Here is a 17047-nt window from a genome sequence, read left to right on the forward strand (position 1 = left end):
AGAGGCCTCCAGATCGCCCCCTCACCGGTAGATGTTATGTGGCACGTGGATGTGCCTTCCGGGGTGGGGAGGTCATGTCAGACTTGTGTTCCTGTCTTGTGTTGTGTTTTGCTCCCCATGTGCCTTCCTTGACCTAGTTTCTTCCTCCATGCCCATATTTGGTTTTCCTGTTCTTGTTTGGTCCCCATTTAGTTCCAGCTGTTTCATTAATTACCTAGTTTAATCCAGACTACTTAAACCCTGTGTTTCCTTGTCTCCAGCGTCCATTCCCCAGTCAAGCCAGCCTGACTCAAGACCGCCGGCAACTCTTAGTTCCTGTGTTTGTATTCCTGTGTTTTGGTTTATTAAAGTATATGTTAAGCATCTCCTGTATAAGCATCACAGCATCATAAGCATCACCGTGTCTCGTTCCTCTCAGAGACACTGTGACAAATTGTTTATTATTATTTATGATTGGGTTCCTGAAACACCAGTGTCATTAAATTGTTAAAACATGTACTTAAAATATTAGGGGGTGGTTGTATATTTTACATCTAAAGAGCTCAACTGACAAAAGTTTGAGAACCCCTGCCCTATATTTAGATCAAGGGAGGGAAGAGGGCATGTGGTTCCAGAAAGAGACCAGGGGACAACAGCCATGAGTGAAAGTATGTTTATATGTGTGTGTAAGGCCAGAAGAGAATGTGTTATTAGAAAAAGAACATTTGGGCTAGTGTGAAACAGATTCCACACTTAGACGCTATTAATTTGTTCAAAACGGGGTGTGTGAAAATCGGGGGATGGCGAGTTATTTCTGTTCACAGCTGTCACTTTTTCCACTACACCGTTGGTTAGTGGCCCTTAAACTGTTCAGTTATTTTAAATAAACTACTTATACCATGTCCACTTATAAAATTTCTGGTCAATATATTATTACTCAGGGGTCACTCTTTTCACATGGCAAAATCTTCCAATTTCAAAGTACATTACAAAAATATTACAATAATAGACAAGAGAATTAACTGTAAATGTACGAGTTTGATTATCAGGAAACACACTTTCCAATAAAATGTATAGCTTTAATACAGTGAGAGGCATTCAGTGATGTTCTAAAATATATTTTGGACAATGCATGTGTATATAAGCTGCATTTTACTTGAAAAATGCTGTAAAAAAGTAATATCATGAAATATTATTACAATTTTAAAAAGCTGTTTTCTGTTTTAATACATTTTAAAATGTAATTTATTCCTGTGATAGAAAGCGAACCATTATTCTAGTCTTAAGTGTCATATGATCATTCAGAAATCATTCTAATATGCTGATTTAGTGATTAAGATTTCTTATTTTTATCAATGTTAAAAAAAAAGTTGTATTGTTTAATGGTTTTGTGGAAATCACGACTTTCAGGATTATTTGATTAGAAAGTTATTTGATTGAAACTGAAATCTTTTGTAAATGTTTTACTGTCAAAAAATTTCTAAAAGTAATTGGTGGAAAAAAAAACTGGCCTTAAACTTTTGAATGGCCATATTTTTCTATATTTTAATATACATAATTTACATAAAATATAAACAGTTGCTCTATGGGTAACTAGACTTAATGGAATTCTCATTGATGTTTAATTTAGGTAATGAATAGTGCTGTCAAAACGCATTATCTTTTGCAACTCATTTAAAATATTTAACGTGTTACAAAAAAAATAACAGTTTTCTTTTCTTTTCTTTTCTTTCATTCATTCATTCATTCATTCATACATACTTTTATTTATTTTTTTCGGCAGACTTGTGTGCTATGGGCACACAACCTATAGTCCCGAGATCAGCTGAACTGAATCACCCTGGCTATTGATGGATAAGAACAAGGAAGGAGTTTTAAGTGGAAAGTTTAACTATAAAACACTGCCCGATGAGTCGTTGGATTATACAAAAGAAATCTGTGCATTTTGCAAAGACAAATTTAATTATCACAGAAGCAGTTCGTCTTTGACATAGGCCTATCACTTAAAAGCAAAACACCCAAAAGAAGTTAACTCTACTGGGCCTCGCCAACATAAATTACAGAAGTTGCCATGTTATTTGTGTGCAAATAATGAGATCTGTAAGTGATAAGGTAACGAATTCGACTATTGGGATAGCAAAAAAACTGCCGCCCAATTATGAGAGATTGCGATGAACTGTAATGGCTGTGATTTTAAAAGAAAGGGCTTGTTGCCTGCTTTCTGGAGGAGTTTCCCCCAATCATTTATTTTCATTGCTGTCTAGCATAAATACTTAATATATCAAAGCAACTTGTAGACAGGTTCAAGAAATGTGTTAGTGGCATAATAAATTCCTATAAGCAGTCACCCGAAATACAAAGACCATAAGAGCAAGCTCCCTGCCGAGAGGTAGTGTCAGTTCCCACAACCCTGTTTTTGAATACATACCTTCAGTGTTGGGACCATGATAAATGTCCAGCTATGGATGCATATATGGTGTGAAGTGGGAGGGCTGCAGAACACTGTTTTGGACTATACCAGGAGCCTATAAGCTCCCCAATATAGAGCCCCAGTACTTGAAAAATATGTTTAGTCATCAAACTTCCCTTACATTCAGCCATTTATCCATATAATACATACCATACAATACAGCACCTTAATCACTTGCCAATATGTCAATATGTTGTTAGTTAGCCACTGTATAGAGAAATCTTAACTAATTTACATTTTTTATGTCCAAAAACTTATTTACATCTATTTATGTTTACAGTTAGTGACTTACACAAGGATTACAAGAGGAGTGAAAAACATAGAAACACAAAAAACAGGTTATGTAGGAAACAAAAGCTAATCTATCATAATTTATAAGCTACATAAGTTTATATGTAAAATAATATAAGCTAAATAATATAGTAATATTTTATTTTCAAGACTGATAGAGGTATATAATATGTCATTATATTTATGTGCAAAGAAAAAGGCTTTCTTACTGGACACACAAGAAAGTGTTATATTGCATATATTGGATATTTCAGTAGATTATGCAAGAATATTGCTGAACACTTTTAGACCTTAAGCTATAAATGCCACAAAGCAAACAAGGTCTTATAAATATTCAAACTCACCAAATGCTCATTAACTGTGATAGTAGTAATGTGTGTCTCTAATAAAGAAGCTCAGTAGTTTAGATCTTTTTAATAGGTGAATAACACTAACTCACAATCTCTTGTTTGGTCTTTAGTTACATGGTAATATGAGTAGGATATTAAGCAGTTTTCATCACTGATAATAAGAAATGTTTCTTGCTGTAACTGTTCAGTCTTACAAGACAGAGTCAATAATATGAAAAGAAACTGAGCCCTAAAGTCAAGCCAGCAACAGTCTTTTGGGCTTACCATATTTGTCCGCAAGTTAAACAAAACTATTGCCAAAATTACTGGACTGAATTCACCTCATTCCAAGGCGTGCAAATCCTATTTTGGATCAGGAATGAAAAGTGACACCAAAGCACCCCATATACCTCCTCTCTTGTACTTTCACCAGCTCTCACTTTCCTAAACCTGATGTTCAGGCTAAAGTTAGCACACCCAGGCCAGTATATAAGACCCCAGAGGGGAACTACGATGATGTCAGTCACATCAGCGTGGTGTATACTTCCCCACTTTTGACCAACTGCAAACACTTTGAGAGATGGTGAGTGTTTTTTTTAGAAGTTTTTCCACAAAAAAAAAAAATAATTAATAAAAAAAAAAAAAAATATATATATAAGCACTGCTTTATATGAGATTAATTGATGAACACTCCGTATGATTTGATGAGAGATTAATCTGTGGCAGTAGATAGATAGATAGATAGATAGATAGATAGATAGATAGATAGATAGATAGATAGATAGATAGATAGATAGATAGATAGATAGGAGGGAAGTGCCAGTGCATGTAACAACCTAACAAGTTGGAACTGTTAATATTGAGCAGAAAAATATTTTAGCATATTTTTTCACTCTTTATGTATGTTTTTCCCTCTAGGCACCCAAGAAGGCCAAGAGGAGGCAGCAGGCAGAGGGCGGCAGCTCTAATGTATTCTCCATGTTTGAGCAGAGCCAGATCCAGGAGTACAAGGAGGTAAATTTCTGCTAAACCTAAGTCCAATACATTAACATTTAGAGGAATTTAAGAGGATAGATTTAACATCAGTCAAATCAGTAGCCATTAATTACATCCTCCCATGCTCATGTGTTTGAAAACCTTGAAAATTTTAGATTGCAGATTTCTATGTGTTAACTAGTAACACATAGAAATCAGGTCAATTTTAGAACTATTCAACGACTGGAAGAAAGTAATCACAAAGCATAGTATTGGTTTTATGTTCAATAACGAATGGTATGAGCGTTAACTATACTTACAGTTTATACTTACACTTCCAGTTTTATAGCTATTGTAAGTAGTAAGGAGGGCTGCTAAAGATATTAGTTGGGGCTGGCAAATGTAACCAATCTCCCCCTCTTTAAATATCCCCAGTCTTGTACATTCCGTGACCTTTTAACCGCTTAGAAAGACAAGTGGGGCAGCAGCTGCCAAGATACTTCTTGGTCTCAGATGTCATCTCAAGTTTAATAGATGTTCTGCAGAAAAACATCAAGACCTGATGCCAGAAGGGAAACATTTCATAACTACAAAAATAATCTTTTCTTGTGTGAAGACAACATGTGTATCTTTCGGAACCTATGATGCAATTAAAAGTTAATTAACCGTCTAACACTCTCTAAAACAAACAGGCTTTCACAATCATTGACCAGAACAGGGATGGTATTATCAGCAAAGATGATCTGAGAGATGTTCTGGCCTCCATGGGTCAGCTAAATGTTAAAAACGAGGAGCTGGAAGCCATGGTCAAAGAGGCTAGTGGCCCCATCAACTTCACTGTCTTTCTCACCATGTTTGGTGAGAAGCTGAAGGGTGAGTCTAAATCTTTTCTGACTTAGTTTATTCTTGTAATGTCTGTTGCTAATACTTTTGGTTTGGGGTTAAGTATTAAACTTTGTAAACTTTACCTGAACACATAACTCTAACTTGCTTGGACATTTTCATGCATTTGGAAGACACTTTTATTTTAAGTGACTTACATTGCTTTAAAGATAAAGATTTAATCAGTTCATGCATTTCTTTATGAATCAAACCTATGCCATTGGTGTTGCTAGCACCATGCTTCACTGTTTGAGCTACAGCATGATGACAAAAAGTGCAAAGCAGCACCTTTAGACTCAGAGAATCCTCATAGGGTCAATATTACTGTAGGGTGCCTTTTGGTGTCCTGTACATAAATAACTAATTTGCCATGATAACTTAACATAAAAATGACTATGAAAGGGTGTGTTATATTAGGCTAAGTTTTTATATTCATAACAAAACCATTACTTGGCTCTTTAGATACATTTTCTAGATTGTATTTTTTAGTTTTGTGAAAGTGTATTTCACAGAAGTGATTAGAATACAGTATTTTCAAAATATGTAAGTTTAAATATACCAAATTCTCTTCAACATTCAGACAAAATATTTAGCTAGTCACAGTTTGTTGTAAGCTAATATGCTAATTGAAGCTCAAAATGTCCACCCTGTCGGCCACTTAGACTCGATAGAGTGGACATAAACATGAAAGGGTGGACTGAAAGAAAATGAATGGGGAGCGTAGGTCTATCAATGTGATTGATGTAATTATATTATTTATTATTATATTATTATTATGTTTTAGAAGTTGAATAAATGCTTCATTTTCATATTTTGTCATGATTTGTGTGTTCTGCATTATGTGTCCACACCATCATGTGCTGGTCCACCCTGTCATCTTGATATTTACAATATTTTAAATAATAATTCAATTATATCTGCATAATGTGTTCAATAGCTAGGTGTGGGGGCAATAACATGCAAACAAAAAAACTGCATTAAAATATCACAGTTTTCTCCAAATAAGAAAAAATACATGTGTGAATTATATGAGTTTCTTTAAAAACACATGGTTTATATAAAATATGTTATGTATTTATAATTATAAAAGCAAACAAATAACCCTGTTTAGAAAAGGGACACCATACCTTTCAGAAAATATAATTTGCATCTTAAACGTATTTAACAGTAATATATATGTCCGAGACAGGGTGGATCTTATGGTTTATTCTTTGAATAATGGCCCATAAATATCTAAAACAAAAAATGTGTGGGAGCTCAGATAATATGTTTGTATAGTACTTGAGTGTCTAGTGTTTATGATATGACATAAAGAGAATGGGAAATTAAAACTAAAATTTTTGAGTATTGTGAGGGTTGAAAGGCACTCTATGGTGATATTGACCCCATAAATACTTGTACATTGGCACTTTTGACTTAAGTGAGTAAGCAACCACCCAGAACAATCTCTGCATAGCAATGCCCTGGAAACATCAAATATCTTAGATTTATGGCAGCACGTTTTTCATAGACAAAAAAACATTTTCATTTTCTCCAGAAAATGGTGAAAATATAGTTTTATATTTATATTATATAACTGAAGTATTGATATCTCACATCAAGCATTCAGATCAAGAATTCACAACATTTATTCATCAAACTCTTCATTTAGGCGCTGATCCTGAGGATGTTATCTTGAGTGCTTTCAAAGTCCTGGACCCTGAGGCTACAGGCATCATCAAGAAGGAATTGTAAGTATCTTGACCTATTGGTGTTCACACTAGAGAATTAATAAACAACTATGATGAAAGGCCATTTTCAAGAATGTAACATTTTATTTTATTTTATAGCCTTGAGGAACTCCTGACCACCCAGTGCGACAGGTTTACCGCTGAGGAGGTTAGTTGTAGTTGGATTATTTTAATTATTGGTGTTTGCTAATTCAGGAATCACAATTACAGTTTCTCATACTTCTCATACTTTAAGATTCATGTATGCGATAAAAGTGAAAAATATCCCTTAGACATACAATTACACTATTGCCCAGCTCCAAACTGATAAATGTGATACATTTTTATAAATTCTTATATAATTTTTATAAATAGATTTTTATAATATCAAAATTTACATGAATTTACATGCGACAAAAAAATTAAGCATTAAAGCAAATGTATGTACTTTTTTTTTTTTTTTACCTTGAGATTTCAGTTTTAAAATCATTCTGATGGTACACTGACTTCTAATAAGGCAAATGGCTTCTGTTTCATTCCTGTGTCCCCACAAATGTCTGCTCTGGGAGTATATAGTTTTGGTGAGCAGGTACAAAATTCCACGAAAAGGTTGCGTTACAGCAGCAACAAAAGTTTGTGTACAGCTATCCACTGTAATTATGACAGTGATGTATTAACAATGGTGATGCAAACGCACACCTCTGGAAATGCCAGTTAAGAGAAGAAATGTAAAGAAAAATTATAACTGCACCTGATAAAGGCTCTCACGCTGAAACGTTGTTAATAAAAGAAAGTCTATACTTAAGCGAGTGTGCAGTTATAATTTTTCTTTAAGTGATATATTAACAACAGTGAATTCCACTCCAAAATCACAAAACCGCATGCAGATGCATAAGGTATTATAAATTTGCTTTGAAACAATGGTTGTAAACATGTAACCTTAATCGATCCGACTGAGCTCGATTTAAATTAAATTTTAATCAGATTGAAGGGGGTGGTTTATTCCTTTTCTAATACGATTGAGCGTGCATGTAAACACTCGATCAGATTGAACCCGAAACTGAAAGGACTGCACATGCGCAATGACCCAATGACGTAATGACGTATGATGCGCGGAATGAGCGGATCTTCCTTTTGAATAAAGTGTTGTATAAATGCATGTCCTGTCATTATAAAACTCTCCTTTCACTTGGCGTCTGTGAAGTGGAGCATGACAACCTCCCATCAGAACTTGTTTCAGATTCTAATCCACAGGCAACCCGTTTTGTGCGCAGGGACGGGCATTTTTACTGGGTGATAAATATGAGCATCACGGCACAGCGGTTTCTATGTATATTTATCCAGAAATGGATCAATATTATTTCTGCTGTTAAAAACAAATAAAGAAACAGTGTAGGAGAGTGGTTATTAAAAAAAATATATGTTTGTGACATATAAATGCACACATCAACCCAATCACTTTATTTAGCATTCATGTAAACACTACATTCAGATTCATCAATCGGAATGAATTCAGTCTGATTGGAACAAAAATTGTGCATGTAAACATACTGAATGTGTATTATGAAAAGTTCTACATTGAAGGAGTGAACTGAGCCATATGTGGAGACATATGGGATCCCATGTGTAGCAGAGCATCAAACCATTTGATCAATTATTTAATATCTTCTGATTATTTTTTTCTAGATGAAAAATCTTTGGGCTGCCTTCCCTCCAGATGTGGCTGGCAACGTAGACTACAAGAACATCTGCTACGTCATCACACATGGAGAGGAGAAAGAGGAAGAATAATCTCAGTCCATCAACCATCTCTCTGCCTCCTCTCATTGCCACATCTTGTTACATTTTCAGTCTCCCCGTGGTCTATCTGTCCTCTCAAAGAAAGACGTCTCTAAACTGGAGGTCTGTTAGAATTTGGGCTGTCTGAATCACAAATCACAAAATCTCTGTTCTCTCTGCCATTGTTTCCCTTCATAAATGTATAAGCAGAAGAGATATTTAAAGAGGGTGCATCTCTGTAACAGAGTGCCACCCTCTCAATCAATGTCTCCCATTTGTTTTCTTGGAGAGACAGAAATATTAAGAAAGAAAGACATTGAGCACTAAGAAAACACAGAGGATAACAAAGTGCGGATGAGGAAAAGAAACAAAAGAAAACATCTTTGTTTTTACTCCCCCACCCCCTGTTTACTCCTCCATTCCAAAGTCCTATTTTTTTCCTTTCTCTTAATTCATCTCTTTGTCATCAAAACCACCTCTAACTCAAAGATAACACAAATAAAAGCACCTAAATCTGTCATACTCCTTGTGTCTGTTCTTGTCAATTTCCTGCCTCTGCAAGTGAACCAATAATAAATATTTTACAATAAAGGGGTCATAAACTGCATATTTATGAGAGAGATCACAGGGCACCTAATGTCAAAAAATTTGATTTATTACCTCTCATAAAGATAAGACCCCCCACCCCTCCCTCCCACCCAAACTGGACACCTGTTTGTCCATGCCCCCACCCATCTAAATGAGCATCTGTTTTTACTGTCCAGTGATCCTAAGGTATTTATGAATGTTTTGGGAAGCGTGTTTTTGTGTGGGCCATTGAAGACTATTATGTGTTTAAACTTTAAATTGTGAAACTGTGTTAAACGGGACAAAGGGAAGTTTTTATTAGAGTTTTTCACGCACACATATCAACAAAAAACATACGTAAAATGAGCAACGACTTGCTAGTGTTGTTGTAACGAACTCTAACTAGTTTAAAAACGTTTTAAGTTCAATAAAAAGAAGTAGAAGTGTACGTGTTTGTTTATTTAAAACAAACAAAGCATCTGACACCTTAGTTAAAACAATAGTATAACATTACAAAGTTAAATAATGTTGACTCATCTTACCCGTCTTCTAAAACAAACCAAAAAAAGCATCAGAAGCGAACGTTTACAACGTTCTATCATTACGGATTAAAAGGTAGCTTTTCTCACAAGTTACAGCAAATAGATCTGACTTATCTTACCCGTATTCTAAAACAAAAAACAAAAAAGTATCAGAAGCGAACGTTAAGTAAAAAGTCAAAATCTTGTTACAAGTTAGGAAATAAAAGAAAGAGAAAAAATAACTGTGATGTAAAATAAATAAAGAAAAAAAGAAAAAGTGCAGACTATCTTAGGCAGCCTCCGCAGATAACCGCACACTAGCGTCAAAACTCAGAATGCGTTTACGCCGCTGAGTCCAGACCACGCCTTCCGCCACCCCCCTAACAGCGTAAGGAGAGACCGATGCAAAGATTTAAAAGAATTAAAGTAATGTTTTAACATTAGAACAAACGTTATTTTTAATAAATCTTTAGCATTTCTTAATTAATGAAACAATTCGGCACTCATCCTAAAGCTTTTCATTTTAAAATTAGGTTAGTCTAGTTTTTACCTTTTAAACAAACAGTAGGCCTACCTACCAGGGAAATGTTGCTTATTTTATTTTATTTACTTTAGTTTAGTTATTCGCACTTAATTTAGTAATACCTTTATTTACTCTTTGATTTTTGTCAATCTTTAAACTTTCTAGCCTGCTATAACGGTTCAAACGCATACGCACGTATGTGAACGGAAACCGGAATGAAAGCAAATGTTTCGGACATCTTTGGAGTTTTCAGCCATAATTAGACGCCTAAACTTTTACATTATCGCACGAAATGTAAATACTTCGTCTCATGCAGGAGCAACGAAATGAGTACGACACAGTGTGTCTGGACGTATGATTAACGACGCGTCCGTATCAGATCGAGAGTTGCTGTAAAACATCTAAAGGTGTTTCTGGAGACGCAACTCATTTGCAATCTAAGAGTTTTTGAGGGGGGTGTGACATCGTAAACTTTGGTGTAGCTGTTCATTTATCAAAGGATGCGTCCCTTTTGAAGTTTTTATATGACACATAGCTGGTTAAGTTAAAAGTTAGGTATAGTTTAGGAAGAAAATACTCAAACATAAATACAAACATACACAAACAATCCCCTACATTTAAACATTTAAACTTTTATGATGTCTCATACAAACCTTTTACAAACTTGTGAACTTTTAGAATCACACTGGGTATCTCTACAAGATGATGAAAAGCAGCATGATTAAACAACAATATAACTATTGTTTTAACAAATAAGTTAAGATTTGTAGTTTTATATCTCTCAAACCTAAAACATGAACCTCTAAAGCAAGGATTAGAAGCAGTCAAATAAAAACGACTGGTCTATATAGGTTTATTTTACTAAGAATTGATCAAATAATTGACAGAGGAAATAATGCAAATATTCAATAAGTCCAACTTATCAACCCCGCCTGATGTGTCTGACGGTTTGTGACAAATATCTTACTGATACAGTTGTGTTAAGATATTAAATATGTGTAAAACATGTGTAAAGTTCAATATTACTGTTAAAAATAGTATAATAAAACACAAACACTCGCATAAAAACAAACACACATACTAAAACAATCCTATACAGTTAAACATTTAGACTTGTATGATGTTTCATAGGAAACTTTACAAATAAAAACTTCACACTGGGTATCTCTACAAGATGATGAAAAGCAGTACGATTAAACAATGATATATCTTTTGTTTTAACAAATAAGTTTTAGATCTTTCAAACCTAAATCATGATGCTCTAAAGCAAGGATTTGAAGCAGTCAAATGAACCTCTGATGAATGCAAGGCAGTTACAGAGATTTTCTTTATGAAAATTTAGATTTTCCAACTTATCAACCCTCGCCTGATGTGTCTGACGGTTTGTGACAAATATCTTACTGATACAATTGTGTTAAGATGTTAAGTATGTGTAAAACATGTGCAAAGTTCAATATTACTGTTAAAAATAGTTTAATAAACCACAAACACTCACATGAAAAACAAACACACACACACACACACACACACACACGCACACACACACACACACTAAAACAACCCCTGCAGTTAAACATTTCAACTTTTACGATGTCGTATAAATACACTTTTACAAATAAAAACTTTTAGCATCACACAGGGTACCTCTACAAGATGATGGAAAACAGTATGATTAAACAATGATGTAACTTTTGTTTTAACAAATAATTTAAGGTTTGTAGATTTTAGATCTTTCACACCTAAAACCGTGATGAGGATCCGAAGTTGTCAAATGATCCTCTGATGAATGCAATGCGCTTACAGAGGTTTTTTCTTTATGAATTAGATCTAAAATAGACTAAAATTAGCTGTTGTAAGGTTGTTTACAACAAAATAGTGTCTTAAACAAGGTGGAACAAATGCCTCATCTTTACAACAGATTAGACCTTCTTTCTCACTTTAAAAACGGTATTATTAACCATGCTGTTTAAATGCAACATTTATTTTTTCACACTATGTTTTATTTTATTAAAATAAAAACAATTGACTCTTTATAGTTTTATTTCACTAAGATTTGATCAAATAATAGATCAACAATAAAATATTTGATAACTCCATCTTATCACCCAAACTGATGTGTCTTACGGTTTGTGATGACATCAGAATCAGAATAAGAATGAGCTTTATTGTCAGGTATGTTTGCACATACGAGGAATTTGTTATAGCGACAGAAGCTCCACAGTGCAACAGAAAGACAGCAACAGGACAGGACACAGATAATAAAAGAATAATATACAAATAGGCAATGTACAAAATAGCAAAAACGCAATATATAATATAGACAATTATGTATATACAGTTATGATATGTGCAAAATTCTAATGAAAAAATAAGCATGTGTTAAGATGCATGTTACGCGTGTGTAAAATATGTGTAAAGTTCAATATTACTATTAAAAAAAAGTTTAAAAGGTCATTTTTAGCTTTCATATAGGATTCACAACCACACTCAGTTGCTTTTTGTGTAACAGAGTCCCGGGCAGATGAAAATAGAATGTATGAAAGACTTTTCATTTAAGATATTATAATGACAGACTAAAAACTTTAGATTGATTAAAACAACTGAGGTTATGCATCTCTCTTGAATATGTATACAGTAACCAGTGAGTACATGAAACATTATTGTATAAATACACAGCCTTGTAAATTCAGCATGATTCTATCATATTAATCAATAAAAAATAACAACCGGTTTGTTGGAAATAAAAATAAAAATAGTGTTGTGTTTCTAAGTTAGAATGTTTATAGTTTGTAGTAAAATCTTAACTTTAACCTAAAGCATTTTTCTTTCAAACTCTCTCACGCACGCACACGGCTTTCCACAAACTCCCAACAACATACTTAAGTTTTGTTTTATCATCTAGAAACCCTATAACGGAGTTATGTTTTTCATTATTACAACTATAGATGCTGAAAGAGGTCATTAACCTGTTTAAAATGTGAACAATATCATTTAAGACTAGTCTGACAAACAACGGTACGATCATAAAACAAACCTGGATCCAATTTGAAACATTCTAACAACAAGTACAACCATTGCAGCAAATGTATTCAATCAATCAATCAAACTTTGTTACAGACTCAAGGTCCAGATTTAAAAAAGACAGTAGACAACATATACAACCCATAGCATCTATAACAGACATAAAGAGTTACAAAATACAGCAATACCGGTGTCTCCACAACTTTGACTGATACCGTGTAGTACTAACCCCTATATCTGATAAACCCGCAATAATCTCATTTTTAGAAGCATTAAACCGACAGATAAAACTATACATAAGATTTGTAACAGTGTTTTAAAAGTGATTACTCGCACTCACAAACATTTCACTTGCACTATGACATCTAGGCCTACGTAGTAAGATTCTCATTGCATCATTATAAGCTGCTTGCGGCTTCTGTAAACTAGATGCTCTGTAGTTACACCGCAAATGAGTGTAAAGTGTTGTACAGTATGCTTTGAAAAGTGACACCTTTACTTCATCTGAACAGAAACTAAAGTTACGTAAAGTATATTCGCCTGCATATACATCATATGGCGTAGCCTGTCAATATCCTCATCATCTGTCACGCGTTCAGTGATAAAATGCCCAAGGTATTTTAATTTCGCGCACACAGTGAGACTCTTGTTAGACAACTTAAAAACTGGAAAATTTATATTATAACACCGCAGTAAGATAAAACTCTGGACGAACAACTTATCAGATGTTCTACGATTATTACAAGTCCCTGCTTACCTAGATGAAACTAGAAAATATAAACGTGAGCTAACGGGTGTTAAAAATACCGGTCACGTTCAATTAGACGAAGACATGCAGAGGTAGCGAACACAACGAACTTGTGGGGAGGGTCGCGAAGCAAACAGTCTAACACAACACACGTTCTCCAGAATGGTGCTCATGATGGGCTCATAATTTCACGATGAAGACCGACGGGTATTCAGACACCTGCAGCAGGACTGACTGACTTTTCTTAAGATTTGATTTCAAGAACACACAACCGAATCCTAAAGCTATTTCACGAAATAACACAACAACGGGTGCACCATTTCAACATATACACAAGTCTGTTTTACCATAAGTATATCGTATTCTTTTATATACATATATTTGTTTAGGCTAAATACGTTTTAACAATTATTTTGTTTTACAAAGATGTTAAATTGAACACGTGTAAATAATATCTCATTCAAGCGCTGTAGACTTTCAGGTCAGGAACTACAACACCCAGCATACACCTCAGACTACAAACATGGCCGTCGGGGATGCATATACCAAAACGGTCATACGCGACAGATCTCTAAATCGTCGGACTACTGATTATACGCACGCTCAGATAACCTATATAAAAAGACACACGTCCACACTTTTTGTGAAGAATATTAAGTTCTGTGTTGCGATCGATGTTACAAACCCCTTTTGTGAGCTCTGTTAGTGTCGCGAAGCCGATTCATTTCGCGAATCGATTCTTTCCCACAGTTCGGTTCAACGAACCGATTCACGGATCCTTACGTCATCTCGCAGTTATGTCAGTATACGCTTCTTTTCTAACAACTCGGGGTCATTTTATATCAGTGAAACATTCAAATAAAGATAACAGCGTGAAGGCGTCTTTTGTTCATTTAACCTGTTTGTGGTCATGATTTCATTCACCGATCCTTCATGTCGGATACGAGTCAGACCGACCAATATTGAGTAGCCTACACGTAACGCTGATATGTTCTACACGTCTGAAGTATAAGTGTGTAGAAAGAATAAACCGGTCTTATAAACTCATCGATTTGGCTTAACAACTTTAAAAAATAATCTGCATGAACGATAAACCATACACTCTTAAAATCGATAGTACACAAAATATGTGTAAAAGTACCGATAACATAATAACTTAATGTTTTGGTTCGTGTCTTACACAACTGCGCGTTATAACGGTTTATTAAGTTTTAATATAAAAGATAATAGTCTGTTAACAATTTAGATGCCTTTATTATGAAATCACACAAAGAACCGCTGAAATGCGTACTGTTATGGAATTAATTGAAACAATACTACGTGCTCATTTAACCGCTTTATTTACGGCATGCTGAATATAAAACTCTTAAACAGGAACATTAAAACATTTCAAACTTGTTAAACACCCGCTTCAATACATTCAATACATAAAACATTTATCAAATACTACAAAACAATAGTTAGGTAAACGACTTACAGTTGATGTCATTTTAAGCAAAAGGCGGAATGATTCACGTCTTTTTATTCTGTCCACACCAATGCTTTGACACCGGCGTTTTAGGCGTCTGTCTTTTAGGTCTGACCCAGAAAACGGATGTCTTAATATTTTGTTCTTCTTTTATGAAAACATGCGGCAAGCAGTTTTGACCTCATCTGCATTATACCGACACATTTTAACATGTCGTAAATTCCAATAGTTAGCAAATGCAACTGTTTATTACTGAGATAAGACACATCAGAGTTGCGTTCTATTTAACATTTTCATCTACCTACATGTTTATCGGCGCTACTGTTCTAGGCCTCCTCACACCTTTGTGAGATATAAACCGCAAAGTTTTTCATAGCGTTACGCTTTGAAACCGGAACCGTTCAAAGAAGTTTCCATGACTTTGCGTGCAGCGGTTTCACCATCCTTATCTTATTTTCCCAACCTAATTGTAATTGTTAGGCCTTACGCTTTGTCTCGTTAGCTCCTCTTTGTTCGCATAAGTCAATATTTCTACAATTTGGTTGATTTAATAAAATATTGCATCTTCATTCGAGACATTTACGTTATATTATTATTATATCATCCTAGTTTATATCAGATATACAAGATCGTTTCTTATTAAATATTATTAAATTGATAACAACAATCAAAAAGTATCTTAGGCGTGACCGGCGTTTATGGCTTTCCTGATGACAACCCCGCCCCTGTGCACCACGCAACAAGTTGAGGGTGGGTCCGAAAGCTAAAACCAACGACGACCGACCCCCGATAAACTCAGTTACGGCTTCGCTACCAGGTTTGAAAGTGCAGACTGGAGCTACTGTAAGATCTTGTCAAACGTTATCTACATGAATCGACAGAATCAGCTTCAAGAAACCAAATCGCCTGAGCCCGACTCGCTCTGCAATTTTTCTACAAATAACGCTCGGGCGGATCTGAAACATGAACCGGAAAATGAAACTGAAAGCGAAATTCCACAGTGCCGTCATGGATTAAAACAGTCAATCAAGATTCTAGGAAACGGCGACAAAGCTCTATATCGGTTAGGGGACAAAATGTATCTCTTGGACAGAATTGAATTCTGAAAAAGTCGTCTGACGCCGCGCAAAAGCTAATGGATCGCGACCGGAGTTCTGGCTATGCTGCGGATGAGCAACTGGACTGCGACTGCGATGCGGGAAAACGTGTATAGTAAAAGACGTCAGAGACCCCACGTTTAAACTACATTACAGAGGACAAATGATCGGACTGATGCGTAAGATCATCGCGCGGAGTGCGATCCAAATCACGATTGTACGGAAGATACCAAACGCGAAACAAACCTCAAGAACGAAATGAAAATTGTAAGAAGGCTGAAATATCCATGGCCTGATTTGACTAGCATGTTTCTCACCGGCAGCGAGCCGGTCTGTCTAATTACCAGAAAAATTTTGGATGTGATGTCTGAATGTGAGGATGAGACGGACATTAACGAGGTTCTCTGTCTGTGTACGTCCGTGACAGATCTATGCGTGTTGTTGGCTGTAAAAAATTGTGATTCTATGACGTGCGAAATTGTTGCATCACTGGTCGATTTTATATTTGAGCAAAACATGTTTGTCTGCAGAGATTTCCTTTTCTGGCTAGACCACCGGTTTAATGTCGTTACTACCGTTTGTTTGTAAATTTGATAATTTTCTTCACTCAGTGTATGAATGCATATTCATCAATATATTGTTGAAATAAAAGGTTGACTCAACTAACTCGTTATTCTGTTCTCTGACT

At 35.1% G+C, this 17047-nt stretch overlaps 1 protein-coding gene across 1 annotated transcript; it reads left to right on the forward strand.

Annotated features, from left to right (window-relative positions):
- Positions 1-3524: 3524 nt before the first annotated feature.
- Positions 3525-8936, forward strand: mylpfb (myosin light chain, phosphorylatable, fast skeletal muscle b). The gene is made up of 6 exons (XM_058793058.1): positions 3525-3652; positions 3988-4083; positions 4737-4917; positions 6578-6656; positions 6756-6804; positions 8322-8936. The coding sequence occupies exons 1-6, from the start codon at positions 3650-3652 to the stop codon at positions 8424-8426; spliced, it is 513 nt and encodes a 170-aa protein (XP_058649041.1). The 5' UTR covers positions 3525-3649; the 3' UTR covers positions 8427-8936.
- Positions 8937-17047: the final 8111 nt, after the last annotated feature.

The sequence above is a fragment of the Onychostoma macrolepis genome, chromosome 12 (assembly GCF_012432095.1).
Source record: "Onychostoma macrolepis isolate SWU-2019 chromosome 12, ASM1243209v1, whole genome shotgun sequence".
NCBI classification, from domain to species: Eukaryota; Metazoa; Chordata; class Actinopteri; order Cypriniformes; family Cyprinidae; genus Onychostoma; species Onychostoma macrolepis.